At 33.7% G+C, this 15,824-nt stretch overlaps 1 protein-coding gene across 6 annotated transcripts in view; it reads right to left on the bottom strand.

The window, feature by feature from the left end:
• Window positions 1–15,824, bottom strand: part of LRRK2 (leucine rich repeat kinase 2) — a 135,620-nt gene that overhangs the window by 60,601 nt on the left and 59,195 nt on the right. For all 6 annotated transcript variants that reach the window (XR_006409898.3, XM_057318803.1, XM_026502095.4 and 3 more), the window contains 10 exons: window positions 14,389–14,507; window positions 13,897–13,966; window positions 13,170–13,387; window positions 10,677–10,927; window positions 10,253–10,401; window positions 7,149–7,242; window positions 4,889–5,075; window positions 3,564–3,745; window positions 772–1,001; window positions 204–331 (listed from right to left, as the gene is read on the bottom strand). Coding sequence is in view for 5 of the 6 variants with exons in the window: in XM_057318803.1 (XP_057174786.1) it covers window positions 204–331; window positions 772–1,001; window positions 3,564–3,745; window positions 4,889–5,075; window positions 7,149–7,242; window positions 10,253–10,401; window positions 10,677–10,927; window positions 13,170–13,387; window positions 13,897–13,966; window positions 14,389–14,507 (1,628 nt within the window). In the remaining variant the exon portion in view is untranslated. The remainder of the gene's footprint in view (window positions 1–203; window positions 332–771; window positions 1,002–3,563; window positions 3,746–4,888; window positions 5,076–7,148; window positions 7,243–10,252; window positions 10,402–10,676; window positions 10,928–13,169; window positions 13,388–13,896; window positions 13,967–14,388; window positions 14,508–15,824) is intronic.

Below are 15,824 nucleotides of genomic sequence, written 5' to 3'. Positions count from 1 at the left end.
AACATATACTGATATGGAACACACTATTTTCATGTCACAACCTAATGACACTAAAAATTCTCTAACTCAAAATTTTTGTGCTTCTAACTTTATTTTTAAAAACTGAGAAGACTGTTAGAAGCGACTGTTTGTCCAAAATAAATTACCTTACACACACAAAAATAAAACTTATTTTCTACTTCCAAATGATTAGAACAGATGACCTTTATATTGAAGAGCCAAGGCTTCATGGCGTCCACTTCAGCCTGCCCTTTGCTGAGGTCATAGACGGCAAGGTAGAGGGCTCGTTGGGTCATGAAGTGCGGATGAGTGCTATAGAACTCCTCACGACCTAAATAAAGATTGGAAACTTCTTTTTAGCCTTCCAAACAAGAGGCAAGAATACTTTAAAAAAAAATTTTTTTTAGGTGATACAATCTACTATTTAGCATACAAAAAAAAAAAAAAAAAGACAGAAACAGCCAACAGACAATGTTTAGAAGACTACACTGGGTTTTTACTAGGGATTGACAACTTTTAGCACGTGTGTCAACTACCCACCAAGTATTTAAGCTTCGGCTGGCTCCTACTGGTTCCTAACATTTCCCTCCACAGAATGCGTTCTGGTGGCAAGGGTAAAATCAGAAGTAAACGGCCTTGGAATAATTCTATAGCCTCTACCAGGTCTCTTTGCAGTATCTACCAGCTCTTTTGCAGCTTCTAATCTCAGCTTCTAATCCCTGTCCTAAAGAAAAGATAAACAGAAATAAAAGATTCTAGTAAGATAAATACCTGCAAAATCCCACACGTTTAGAATGAGGTCTTTCCTCCCTTTGCCTCTTATTTGGATCGGCCAGTCTTTCACATCTATGCCAACTGTGGCGCTTTGCACCCCAAGATCGGATTTCTTGGTTTTCGTTAATTGCTGCAATAAGGTGGTTTTACCACTCCCAGTATTTCCCACAATCATAAGCTTCATTCGGTTGTAGGGCACAGCCTTTTTTAACCGCTGTTGAAGAAACCTAGTATTTGAAAGACAAAAATTAAATAATAAACTGCTTAACAGTGTACATAAGACATAGGTGAATTCTTATGTGCTGAAATTTTTAAAATATCAGACTAGTTCTAAAATACAGTGTGCAAAAGACTGCACAGCTCATGTGCGTAATAACATACATGTCTTTCAACACACTATTAATGCATATGTTTTGTTAGTGATGTTCATGTAGTTGATAATGATTCATAGCATTATCAAATATGACATGTTACATCATCACCAGAAATAATCAAATACGTTTGCAATACTAATTAGAATGCTGATAATTATGAACTAATTAGCATTATATATGTGTGAAACCCATATATATATATATAAACTCACATATATATATATAAACTCATATATATATGTGTTTCTTTAAATAACACAAATAAAACCCTAAAAATTAGAAGGCCCAAAATTTTACAAAGCTAATATGACAGAGAAGCAAAGTAGAGTATATATGCAAACTGTTACATTAAACTTTGATAGTGAGGTCATATTGGGTACATTATATGTGCCTGTGTGTGTGTGTGTACATATATATTCATTTTTGGTATATATAATGTATATATTCATATATTACGTATGCAGGTATATAATAGAAATGGAGACTGAGAACATACTGGTTATATTATAAATTAATACATGTAAGCTATTAAACTATCAGCAGATAGTATGATGCTTTTCCTAACAATCTTAATGAAAAAAACAACTGAAACTAATTAGAAGTGCTATAGGTAGCTAACAAAACCACTTTTCAATTAATACTAGATTTTAAATGTTCTTAAAAATATACTGGCTATAGAAAGACGTATTTTTAACTATGTTAAAATGCTGCTACAATTTAAAATTAGAGGAGGAAACTAAATCATATGAGAATTTTAGGGAATATGGACTGATCCATTCTCATAACTAATAGGACTCTGACCAGCATTCCTGAGGATCTGAACAAAAGGCATCATTACTTTTCATGATTTATTTGATGCTTTAGAAAATACAGCCTGACAGATCAGATATTGTGCCTGCTATTACTGAAATCATTTTGTCACATACAACTTAAATTCTGTTTGAAATAATTTTCTCATGTACAACTTGAGCTCTGTTTGCATTATCAATAAGCAAGAATATCAATGGTTCAATTGTCTATTTATTAAGAATTCAGCACTCTTCAAAAAAGTCATTCTTTAAAAAAGCAAATGATGGGGGTGCCCGGGTGGCTCAGTTGGTTAAGCATCTGCCTTTGGATCAGGTCATGATCCTAGGGTTCTGGGATCCAGCCCCACATCGGGCTCCCTGCTCAGCAGGGAGCTTGCTTCTCCCTCTCCCTCTGCTGCTTCCCTTGCTTGCTCTCTCTCTCCGTCAAATAAATAAACAAAATCCTTAAAAAAAAAAAAAAGCAAATGATGCCTACAATTTCTAAACTACTCCAGGTTTCTCCCTTCTAAAAATGTTCAACACATTTAAAAATAGATATAGCAGCTTGGTAATATAGCATACCATAATGAAATGTAGTTCTACTAAATCCTTACCAAGAATTGAACCAATTTTAATTTGAACATCTGTCCAGTTTCAGAAGGGAAAACCATGGGAAACAATTAGGTAAGATGGAAGGTAGTCAAGTTTAGCATAGCTGGTGACAGTCTTTCTTTTCAAATTAAATCAAGCCCAGGGGAACAGAAAACCAATCTTTCCTCATAAAAAGAGATGAAAAGTTAAATGTAATTTAAGAAAATTAAAGCAGAAGAGAATTAGGTAAGCATGTAGTTCACTGGTAATTCAATAATTATCAATTGTATGCCAGGCTCTGTGTTAGGTGCCAAGAATCAAACTGTGAATAAACACAGCCATGATCCCTGCCTTGTTGGATATTATAGTCAAGTCAGGGATTCATTGAGAGGTGATAATTGAGCTGAAATCTGCAAGATAAATATAGGTAGGAGTAATTTTGTAGAAATGGGAATAAACAGTTTTACAAGTAGGTACCAGTAAGATTGACATGCTTAAAAGGTAATGGAGAGTGAGATAAAGTCCATTACCAAAGAAACAGGGATACCTGGGAAGTTTTGGTGATTTCAAAAATGATCGGGGTTAGTAAGTTACCCACCCTCACATGCAAAATCAAAGTTAGTAATTTTATATCATTTAAGTATTTATAATGCTTTAAGATGCAATAGACATATGATAAGTATTTGCTATATGAAATGAAGCTTGATAAGTTATTATATTCTGCTATATTTCTTTAGAACATATATTTGTAATAAGAGACCAAATAATTTCCTTTTACAGTTCATTTCTATGACAAGCACGATCAGGAGCAGAAGACACTCTCTCAACATTAGGGTGGCTAGGAGAAAATGAAAAGCTCTGTAGAGGCACCATATAAACCCATTTATTAAATAAAAGGCAAATGGCACACAGCATATCACCATTAAACAGTAGTACACATTATCTCCTAAATTGTAACTACATACCCATCAAAGTCACAGACAGAAAAAAATCTGAAACGAACTTAATTTAAAAAATGGAAATAAAATTATCTAACCTTATGATGTCTTTGGCTTTACATCCTATATGTTTAAAATCAAAATTAAGCCGTAGTTCATCCAAAGGAAGATCCCATATTTTGCTTAACTTCCCCATTTCATTAGGAAAGGATCTCAGTTCCAAATTGTAACTGACATCAAGGGAGGTCAGGTTTTCAAGACAGCCAATCTCAGGAGGAATCTTAATGAAATAAAAAAGGGCAAATCCTGTTGGTAGGAAGGAAGAAATGTGTGCTGCCAAGAAATAAGACACTTCCTAGGAAAAAAGAAAGGCTCAGAAAACCCATTAGCAAATTGTATAACCTTTCAGCAGAGTTCTAAAACTTTTCAAAGGCTTATCATAGGTTTCAATATAAATATTTAAAGATATAAGTATAAAGAACTTACCCAAAACAATGCAAGGCACTTATTTATAATCTTAGAAAACCTATTCTCCCTTGGTAGCATATTTCATCTCCTCACAACATTAAAAGTAAAGAAATTTTTTTTATTTATCTAAATCCAATCATCAGTGACTTCAGTCCATTCCTTTACACTATGTTCTTTACTAAAGCTATAAAGATCGAGTCATAAACTTACATGCAACTGACCATTCTTAAAATACAACTAAATGTTTACACTTTCAGTGGCATTGTAATAGGAGTTTTTTTTTCCTGTTCCAAATTATTAAGCAATATGCATGACTTTTACAATAGGAAACATCAATTTGCTGACAAAAAAAATCAGGTACCAAAAACCACTCACAGTTATTTTGAACTTCACAGTTTGAGACACTTAATTCTTTTTGGCTTTCGTAGGCAAAAAAAAACTTGAAGTTGGCAAAATTATACATCTTTTTCTGAGATGAATAAATAACCAGTTTTAGATTTAAACAGAGGCAATGGAGTAAAGCAAAAAAAGGCTGACCCACTGAGCTAAGGGCAACATGATGGAGAAATGCAGAAATTTAAGAAAATTGGAGAGAAAATCAGCTGAAAAACACAAGCGAGGGATGGTTCAGCAACAACCTGAGAAATGTAGATGATCTACGAGTCTTTTAACAGATCAGAGATTTAGTGATGAAGTAAAACACTTAACGCATTATACACACTCATGATTCAATGTATATATATTCATAGAATTCTTCAAAAATGGAGCGCAAAGTGATTTTGAAGGAAGGCAATCCATGCTAATACGCCCATTTACTTCAGGGTAGGATTAGATCTTACTCAAAGGTAAGAAATATCAAATAACGTTTTCTAAATGATAATTTGTGATATTTTCAAATCACAAAAGCACACTTTTAAATCGGCAATCATTTCAAGCGAATAAGATGACCTCTTACCTCTTTCAGTTTATTATGAGAAAGATGTAATTTCTCTACTCTTGACCATACATACGCTTTTTCGCTTAAGTCCAAGATGCTGATTTGATTAAAACTGAACAAGATTTCCCTTAAGTTCAAAGATTTCCAGTGTGCAGGACTCGGCAAATATTCAATTTCATTGCTGCTCATATCTAAGGATCGCAAGCTAGAACAATACAATGTCAAGATAAAAACCAAATGAGTGCTTCCAAAATACATGAAATAACATCACAAGAAATCTGCACCAGAGTGAGACACAACTTGGAAACTAACATTATTTATATTTAAGTATGCACGTATGTTTCTATGTATATATGTAAAAGACAGGGGCTAGAAAAAAAAGCATGTCTCACTAGGAACAACATTTAAATGAATAAGGACCATTAAAAACAAAAAACAAAATTGAAGTCAATTTTCCTTACTTCAGAAACATAAAAATGTCAATCTTAGAATGAGAGAAAGACCAAGTGTTTACCAATGCTTCTGATGCACGAGAAATCATAATTAACAAATGAAAAAATGGTCATTTCTATACAAGATTTATAAATATGCCTTCTATACAAGAGTTACAAATATGTAGCCCCCCACTTCTCTTTTCATTTTCCTCATTACTGGGAGGATTCTTGAGAGGTTGTGTCCTAGACTTAATTAATACTGTGCATGAGCATAACCTTTTACCAGCTTGTCTCGGTGTGATAAATATCATGATGTCTTGCACACAGGAGGTTCTCAATGCAAACTGGTTACTTTCAGGAATACACTACCCAACGTTTGCAGGAAACAACAGAAAAACACATGGCATAAGCACACATGTGTAGGAAGAATAGAGACAGTGACTGTGATATATTTGACTGTGTAAAGGTTGTTTGGACTTTTACAATTATATGCTGACCCCTTTCATCCAGCATATTTGAGCCATAATGAATTAATTCTAACTAAGCTCACATAGTTGTACTGGTCTGCACAACATTTTTGCTCTTATTTTAAAATGACACTGGATTTTGCCCTACGGATCTCATAAAGATGCATAAAAGTAAGAAAATTAATTGGACTGTATTGGAGACAAGATGTGTACATTAACAAACAATACAACTTAGATAAAGCCAGGAATCAGCAGATTGTTCAAAAGAAGTCCCTGTTAGCCTCAATGGGGACTTAAGCTGGCCAACTGCACATCCATTTAAAGAAATACATACAAAACACTAGAAACATATGCCTGAAGATGTTGTCTAAAAGTATAGAGTAATTAAGGACTGAATGATATTTTTAGTTACCTGGGAAGAAACCTTCTTTACGGCATGTATCTCCTAATCAACCTTCATAAATATTTGACTTTCAAATACATTTTCAGGAATACATTATGTTTAAAATACAGGTCCACCTGTAATCTAGAGGTGCCTATATGCACGAGTTGAGAATATAAAATTGAGTCACCAGTGTTTAAGAACTGTGATTTAGGCAAATTACTTCTTCTCTTTAATAAAATAATGTTCTCATTATAAAGTGGAAATAATAATAGTTTTATTAGGAAGATTAAAGACATGATCCACCATTGAGCGGTTAAAACAGTGTCTGACGCATTCTAAAGCTACACTGAAATTAACTGTTATGTATCTGTCTGGTATCTTCTAAGACTAGATTGTAACTAAGCATTATTTGCCTACATATGCATATATTTGCACATATACACTTATGGATTTGGTTTATAATGCATAACCCAATTAGAATGCTATTTAAGATGACACATTCGAATCTAATTAATGCCTAAATTTATAGTTAACAGGAAGCTTTCATTTTTAATGAAATTAACCAGAAATATCCCCAAACACCTGGAGCTATAAAATTGTCCTAATCTCCAGCAAAAATGTCACTCAAACATAAGTATAATTTCAAAGTTAATAATATCCTAGGAGCACACCCAACCTGAGAGAAGTAAAATTTAAAGTTAAAGGGATAGCTACTGTAATCTCAATTGTTTGTAATAGTGCAACAGTTACTTAACCTTAAATTGTCTCAACACATAGTACCCTAAATTAATATAAAAGTTAAAAAGTCCAAGTAACAACTTGGGTCTTTAGCCTAGTAAAAATCAAACATTCACAGATTTAAAAACATTAAACTGAGTAGCTTTAGAAATCAATTACAAATTATAAATCAATTGATATGCCTAAGTCAAAACTGTGTTTCTAAAGGTTTTGGTCCAGCTCATGTGGTTTTAAAATTAAAATAATAAACTTACTGTGGAAGATTTAAAATTGCTTCTGGAACACATGTAAATCTGTTTTGAGATAATTTTAGGCTTGTCAGCGAAGAAGGCAAAAAAGGCATAGCAGCTAAAAGAAAATAAAAGTGAGATGAAGGACATTTTAATCATTTTAACTACATTTCCCTTAGATTTGACAGTAAGAACAGCTACCAATGACCTGTCACTTAATTTAATTTCTATTCACATGCTGACAATAAAAAAATTCTACTTTCAAAATAAGGTAATTCCCTTACTCTTTTTACGAAACATCAAAACAATGCACTATACTTACAAGAATATTTTCATTTGAAAGCTAAACTACTGTCCAAACAAATTCATCTGTCCAACATCTGTACAAAGTAAAAATTATTAGAATATTCATTCTAAATTATGTGTGATATTACCATTATGCGTACATACGTTACGGATTAATTCATATTACTCTTAAGTAAGTATAACAAAACACTTTGAACACTAATACACAATATAAAGATAAAAGTTCTTTATAGTATCACCCAGTAAAGAGTATTCTATGGGATAATAATGGATGTTGCTTAATTAAAGCATCCTTTGATCATACAATCTTAAGAGATTAGGGAAACATTAAGTAAAATAAGGTGAAATATCTCACAATTCTCAATATTTTCATATACTTTATGAACTTCCAAGGAGGAAATACAGTATGAAGTACCTCAAGGCAATACAATTTTGTGGAACACAGTTTTGGAAACGGAGCAAATCATTCAGCCTGTTTTCCATCTGTAAAATAGTACAGCTAGACCAGATGAACTCTGCCATTCTTTAAAGATCTAAAAATTTAAAAATCTATGGTTCTATGAAAGTGGCTTGAGAAATTATTTCTTAGCCTTTTCAGGGTTAAAAATATGGGTTATGCTTTCTCTAGAAAATCTTCAAGGGTCAAAGTGTTCCAAGATGCTGCTAGAAGCTGTTTTTCTGAGAGGCAGAAAGGAACATGCTATTATTTCTCACCTATATCTGAAAACTATTTGTGGCAAAATAAATATATCTCCACTTAATAATTAAGAGATTTAGATCCTATATGGAAAAGACTCATGAATGCAAAGAACCAAAACTGCATTCCACATGGGATTATTTTAATGGTTAATGGTCCCACTCAGATATCACTTTCCTAAAGCATCTTTCCGAATGTAAGACCACTTCTAAAACTATTACAATTGTGTAGTGCAAAGTAAACAGATTTTTTAACTCAGTTGTATTCGAGCTTTCACAACAACTAGTTAATTAATTCTACGCCCCTGAATACATCACACAAAAATCTCTCTTCCAGGGGCGCGTGGGTGGCTCAGTCATTAGGTGTCTGCCTTCGGCTCAGGGCGTGATCCCAGTGCTCTGGGATCGAGCCCCACATCAGGCTCCTCTGCTGGGAGCCTGCTTCTTCCTCTCCCACTCCCCCTGCTTGTGTTCCCTCTCTCGCTGGCTGTCTCTGTCAAATAAATAAATAAAATCTTAAAAAAAAAAAAATCTCTCTTCCATTTCCTCAGTCGAGCATACCTGTCTTACCCTACAGGACTTTTGTGAGATTTGGCTGAGATGACATTAACCAAGTCTCAGGGTCCTTGGGATGCTCCTCTTTCCAGCTCTAACTTAAATGTCACAGATACAGAGACACTTGTCTGCCTCCACAGTCTGGATGAGATCCCCTTGAGGGACCCTTGTAGCATCCTCAACACGTCCTCGCGGCATTTAGCTTAGTTACTGAATGCCTCTCTTCTGAACCTAACTACTTATTCTTTAAGGATAGAGACTGGGTTTGCTTTGCTCACTAGGAGGGAATCACTCTATCCCCCGTTTTCACGGTAGGAACATGGTCAATATTCAAGAGGCCTAGAGGAAAGGAGAAAGGAGGAAAATATGCAAATTAGCATAGCTTTCATCATTACTGGCTTCTGAAAGTTCTGGCAAAATAAAATATTTTAGAATAAGTCAAATTGCATTCTGCTTTTAAGCAGTATTAAAAATTATTTTACAGGGACGCCTAGGTGGCTCAGTTAAGCATCTGCCTTCAGCTCGGGTCATGATCCTGGAGTCCTGGGATGGAGCCCCACATCTGGCTCCCTGCTCAGCAGGGAGTCTGCTTCTCCCTCTGCCTGCAGCTCCCCCTGCTTGTGTGCACTCTCTCTAACAAATAAATGGATAAAACCCTTTTAAAAAATTATTTTACAGGGTCTTCACAGAATAGTCACATGGGTGGCAAGGTGCATATGGCCTCCTCCCCTAACATATGGGGAGTTCCCACTTATTTCCATAAAAGTATTTTATTAGATATTAATATTACTATTAGAATGTTCAGATAGACTACAGATAAACATAATTCCCTGTTATCTCACATGCTAAGAGAACATGGAATATTCCCCAACTTTTAATAAAAGTGATGATCATATTATGTATTATTATAATATTCTGCACAGAGCAAGTGCTCAATGAATAACATTAACCATACTAATTTGAAAACTGTTAACTGGTTAATTTTATTTCTAAAAGAAAATACTAGTAACTATACTTATAATCCAAAAAATTGAGCCAACTTAAGTAGGAAACTCAGTATTCTGCTTCAACCAGCTCATGAAGCTGGTTATTTATATTATTTACTAAAATTCATCATTTACAATAGAGCTCACTCTGTGTTGTATGTTCTGTGGGTTTTGACAAATGTATAAATGACAGGTATCCACATTATGGTATCATTCAGTATAGTTTCACTGTCCTAAAAATCCCACTCACCTCCCCATTCCTCTCTCCCTCCCTCGAAACTCCTGACAATCATTGATTGTTTTACTGTCCCCACAGCTTTGTCTTTTCAAAAATGTCATATAGTTGGAATCATACAGTATGTAGCCTTTTCAGATGGACTTCTTTCACTTAGCAATACGCATTTAAACTTCCTTCGTGTCTTCATGGCTTGATAACTCATTTTTTTAATCATTGCCCTGTTAACTTTATCTCTGAAACTCCTCCATTAAATTTAAATTTATATCCCCACCTAACATGTCCATGTATGACTCATCCTATAATACTCAAAAGGACTGGTTAGGAGGAGACTCGTACAGAACACTTACCAAGATAATTCATTCTGGCACTGAAACTCTCCACTTTAGGACATGCCTCAAGGAAGTCTTCTGACAGGGATGTAATGTGATTTTTACTAAGGTTTAAAATCTTCAGTTCCTTCAGGCTTAAGGGGGAACATATTTCTGGTATTTTATTTCTAGTCATAAGAAAGAAAATGAGGATTAAATTTCATGAATTCATATGCTTTGAAGAAAAAACAATCTGCCTTCAAAGAAAAGCATCAAAGCAGATTTATTAATTTTAAAATTAATTGTGAAAATTGACAGACGCTGTAATATTAATTCCCTTAATCTTTTATCATATTACTGTTTAAAACCCATCACTATAGAAACAATGTCAACATATTTTATCAATCTTAACAGAACTTCAATGTAAGGCAACCATTTTGTATTTAATGAACTTCTTTCTTACCCTTCTAAAATGAGCTGTTCCAATTTCTCTACCACATCGCCAAGGTTCTCAGGAAAAGAAGACAGCTGATTGTATGACAAGTTAAACTGTTTCAAGGTTGGGCACTTCACTGCAGAGTCCAAAACTACTGAAGGGCTGATGTCGTTTCGAGAGACATCGAGGTTGGCAATACAATTCATTTTCAACAAGTAAGAGGGAAATGATGTAAATTTATTACTGTGCAAGTCCAAATGTGTCAAACACTTCAGGGTCTGGAAAGACAGTATTTTAAAATTCTCTAACCATCTGAAAACCATCTGAAAAACTTAAAATTAGCTAATCTTTCTGCCTTCCATACCTCTGGTAACTAGAACCATTAAGAATTTTCTAAAAAATTGAAAACACAAGCCACAAGAGAACTTCAGTATAATGATTTGTCCAAACCTCCCTGCTATTAAATGGGTAAAAACCAGGAAAATACAACAGGTAAAGTGTCAAAAGCAATTCACAAAAACAAGGTTAAGAGTTTAATTCAGTCTTCTGGTAAATTATTCCTGCCAAGAGTAAATGGAAACAGAATAAGCCTCAATAAATATCTGAATTATTTAATGAATAAACAGTACAAAATAATCCTGGGAATACATTTTTAAAATACTAGATTTCAGAAATTGTTATACATTTTAATATAAATAATATTTAATCATAAAAGTAGTCATTGTATATAAGTTTCATTTTAGAAACTCCTCTTTGTCATGAAACTTTTTGTTTCAAATTTCTAATCTCCATTTTTAAGCAATTCCATTTTACCATAATAATAGGAAATCTTCCATTTGTATGTCAGTTTTTTAAACCTTTGGTATGGATTATTGTCAAAGGCTGAAATATCAAAACAATCTCTATACTCTTCTTTATATATCAATATATTTATCCTCACAGAAATTCTAAAGAGTCTGATGTGATTGTAAAGCTTATTAATGGATTTTTGCCCCAGAAGCTGTTTTGAAATATCTGCCATTGTTTCAGATCTTACCAGATTATTCAGAAGGAAAGATTTTTAAATTATTTGTTCCCAAGTTTTAATGGAGAAATTTTCTGGTAGACACAGCTACAAGCAGTAATTTAAAAAGTGCCATCTAGTGGTGCCAACTTAAAACCTCCTTAAGAGAAGGTTCTGAGCTGGTCTGGTCTTTGAATACCTTAATGTATCTCACCTTGTCGTGCTCTTTTCGAATTCTCTTTTTTTGGCCAGGCTAAATTCTAGTTTTCTCTTATTTACTCTTTAACAAATACTTACTGAAGGTTTACCAAGTGTCAGTCATTAGTTCTGTCATAAATTAATTCAATAATCATCTATCGAGCCTCTACTGTATTTCAGACCTTTCTTGGCACCGAGAATAGACACGAACAAGCCTGAAACAGCTCCTGTTCTCAAGAAGTTAACAATTCAGTAAAGAGAATATACCTTAGATCAAAATTTATAAGCACTGGGGGGACAACATGGATGCGATGGAAACGTAAATCAGGTTGGTAGCCAACCTGGTCTGGAAGCAAGAAGAGGAGAAGTGAAGAAAAGGGTAAGGAAATGACATTTAAACTGAAACCCCTGTGACTTGGAGGATTTAGTCAGGTGAAGAGAGGAGAAGAGAGAGAGAACACAATTTAGACACGTGTTACAAGATGATCACCTTTCTCTCTCTCTCCAAATACACAAACTTTAAGGGAAAGACACCAAAATTATTGTAAATTTTACAGGTGAGAAAAAAAGAAAAATACATTTGCAATAAAACTAGTTTTTTATAAAGTATGATCCTTCATCAAACTTTGCAGCTCAGTCTAAGAATTTACTTTAATAATTTAAATATTTGTATCAATTTTTTACAATTTGTCAGGATATCTTCTTTGATTTCTGATCCATCATACATAAAAATGATGAACAAAGTCAATATTCCGAGGACCACTCTATCAGCAGATCCTTTTATACTTTAATTTTTGAAAATAGGAACTTTGAGCAAAACAAAATCAACTTTTAAGTTGCATATAATTTTAAAACTCAATAAATGCCTTATGGATAGTTTCATGGAGCCTCTGTACTTTGGAGATGCAGAAACGAAGGTTTAGAGCAGCCGGAGGAACACACACTTACTGTTTAACAGTTGGTGGCTGAGCCAGAGCCAGTGCCACGAAACCAGGTCTAATTCTAGCCTACCTCTTCAAACAGTTTAAGGTGTCTTCCTAGAGTACAATAATTGAAGAAGGCGTGATGAACATGCAGCCTTGATACATCCTACCATGGACCATGGACCATGAGGACAGAACCTAGGATTCCTAAATCCAGATCTCCATCCTCAGAGATGTTCTTGAACACCACACAGACTAAGATCCCAGTGTGAAAACCACAAGAAACCAATGATGCAGAAGTAGACCCTTCTTTTCAAAGATTTAACCATGCAAGTTAGATAGAAATGCAAAAGCTCTTCAAATATCCTGACAGTTAAAAGGATAAATTAAATTTACTTCACACAGTTGTTGTGGAAAGCTCGTGAGTGCATTCTGGTGAAGCTCCAGCTTTTCAAGATGCTCCAAATGACCACTGATACAGCATTTCTGGCTTAGGGCATCAATGTCTCTTAGTTCATTTGCTGAAAGGTCTAATGATGTAATATATTCTCTCTCAGAAGCCAGGGAAGAAATGCTGTCTGAATGCCTCATATGGGATTGAAGTTTTGATGACCCTTTTGTCAAAAACAAACACACAATGGAAATATGAACAAGTCATCTAAGTTCACCTGATAAATATTTACTGATCACCTACTAGTGTCAGGCTCCCTTCCAGGCATTGGAGATTCAGTAGAAAACCAAACTACAGAGCTTACATTCCAGTGGCAGAGATGGACAATACACAATAAATACTTAATCAAGTGGTAGAAGTAGTATAAAAAAAACAATAGACCCGGAGAAAGGGATGAAGAGTGGCATTGGTGATGGTATAATTTACATTTCAGAAAAGTTGTAGAAAGGATTAAAGAGTCAGTCTTTCATAACATCATAAAGGGTAAAATTTTAAAGCTATAATTGTATTTCATTTTTCTATAGTGTGTGATATCATTAGGTACATATAATTTGAAAGTTATATAAGATGAGATTAACACCCAGAAAATTTGAACAGAGGTAACTGTTATTAACAAAGGACTGTATTCTGTTCAAAATATCTATTTATTTATGATTACTTCCAGATACTTACTGAGTGAGTCATCTGAAGACAATATTTTTCTTTTTCGCCTCAGTAAATCTTCATGATCAAAAATAGGTCCCTATTAAAAAATAGACAAATATAATAAAATCACTATCATTTTTTGGAGCAAAGAGAACATTTCCTATTCCTTAAGAATCACTATAAGATTTCTAGTTAAAGTACTCAGGGGACCAAGCCACATCATAAGACAGAGACCTAGCCTGGGCTCCATATATAGGGAGCTCTGAAAAGAAGAAAAAAAAAAGATAAAATCATTTTGAAGTATACTTAGTACACATATGGCCCAAACATGCTCAAAAAATGTATATTTAGAATGATTTATACATATATATACACATATATATACATATTCTATATATAAAGTTTTCATATACTAGGGAATTTCTGCACCAGTAGCTCTTAGCTTTGGCACATAAGTTCAGTTATCAAGAGACTGACTATCAGTAACAAAACACACAACATAATCACGATTTAACTTACCAATGAACAGGAATGCCTTTGCAAATTTGGTGAACAATGCTGCAAGGCACGATCTCGGTAAAATTCTCCTACACTAATTGAATTGGATTTTCTTTTCACAAGAAATGAGCCTTCACTTCCTATTTTTAAACAATAAAATAAAGGCAAGTAAGAAATGTTGACTCAATCATAAGATGCTAGTATCAGTACAATCATAAAAGGTTAAACACATATTCATTAATGGAAATTGCTCCATTCCCACTGTAACATTTTTAAAGTAGAAATAATAAACTATGTTGGCTTTTCATTTTCAAAATTCAGCTACATTTTTTTCATCCATAAATATTTATTGAATGGCTGTCCTAGCCTAGATAGATACTGAATAAGTGCTGAATAAAGATAAGTAGGAAAAACAATCCATGCCTCCTATGAGCTCATAGGACAGAAGGAAAAGCCAAGTAAAAAAATAGTTACATGTTATAATAACTACATGTGTGTACAGGAAGCAAAGAAAGTTTATACACAAATCTGGGGTGCCTGGGTGGCTCAGTCCATTAAGCATCTGCCTTTGGCTCAGGTCATGAACCGGAGTCCTAGGATCGAGTTCTATGTCAGGGTCCCTGCTCAGCAGAGCGTCTGCTTCTCCCTCTGACTCTGCCTCTCCCCGCATTCATGTTCGCTCTCTCTCTGTCTCTCTCTCAAATAAACAAAATCTTTAAAAAAAGAAAGTTTATACACAAATCTGATCAATGTCATTCTTTTCTGTTTCTTTGAATTGCTCTTAGAAGATTTTTGTTTTAATTTGTTTAAATATTGGAATCACACTAAATTATTTCACATTCAACAAACTTGAGAACATCTCTATTTAACTTTCATATTATGTGGTTACATTTATGGAATGACATTAAAACGAAACAATGAGTTTCTTCGGTATTATCCTCTTGAGAGATAACAGAAAAGAACTACTTTTAAAATTAAGGATCAATAAGGATCAATAAATAAATTATGTTATAAGGATAAAAAATTTGGAAATGTTACTACAAAATTATGAGATTATAAATTCCACCATTCTCTTTCTTACAAGCATAAAGAATTAATTTTAAGTGTCAAAACAAATTATAAAATCTACATCCAAAAATCAACTTTGTAAAATTCTATATAAACCTTAAAATTGATACAAACACCTCCTACTTGGTTCGCTATTAAAATTTAATTTGTCCTGCAATTTTAATTATTTTATGCTTAAGCATCTTAATAAAATAGACTTCACAGTTTAATTAAATTTTTATATCTTACAACTATTACATTTTCATAATTATCCTACTTTATGTTTGTGTATGCTGTGTTAGCATATTGTTTACAGAAGCAACAAAGGCATTTTATAATTATTTTTATGTCAGCATTTCTAATGTTTTACTTTTTTTTTAAATACTTAAAGGGGCACCTGGGTGGCACAG

This window comes from Ursus arctos, unplaced genomic scaffold (genome assembly GCF_023065955.2).
Source record: "Ursus arctos isolate Adak ecotype North America unplaced genomic scaffold, UrsArc2.0 scaffold_26, whole genome shotgun sequence".
Taxonomy (NCBI): domain Eukaryota; kingdom Metazoa; phylum Chordata; class Mammalia; order Carnivora; family Ursidae; genus Ursus; species Ursus arctos.
Note: the sequence above shows the minus strand (reverse complement) of the source record. Positions and strands in the feature narration are given on the sequence as shown.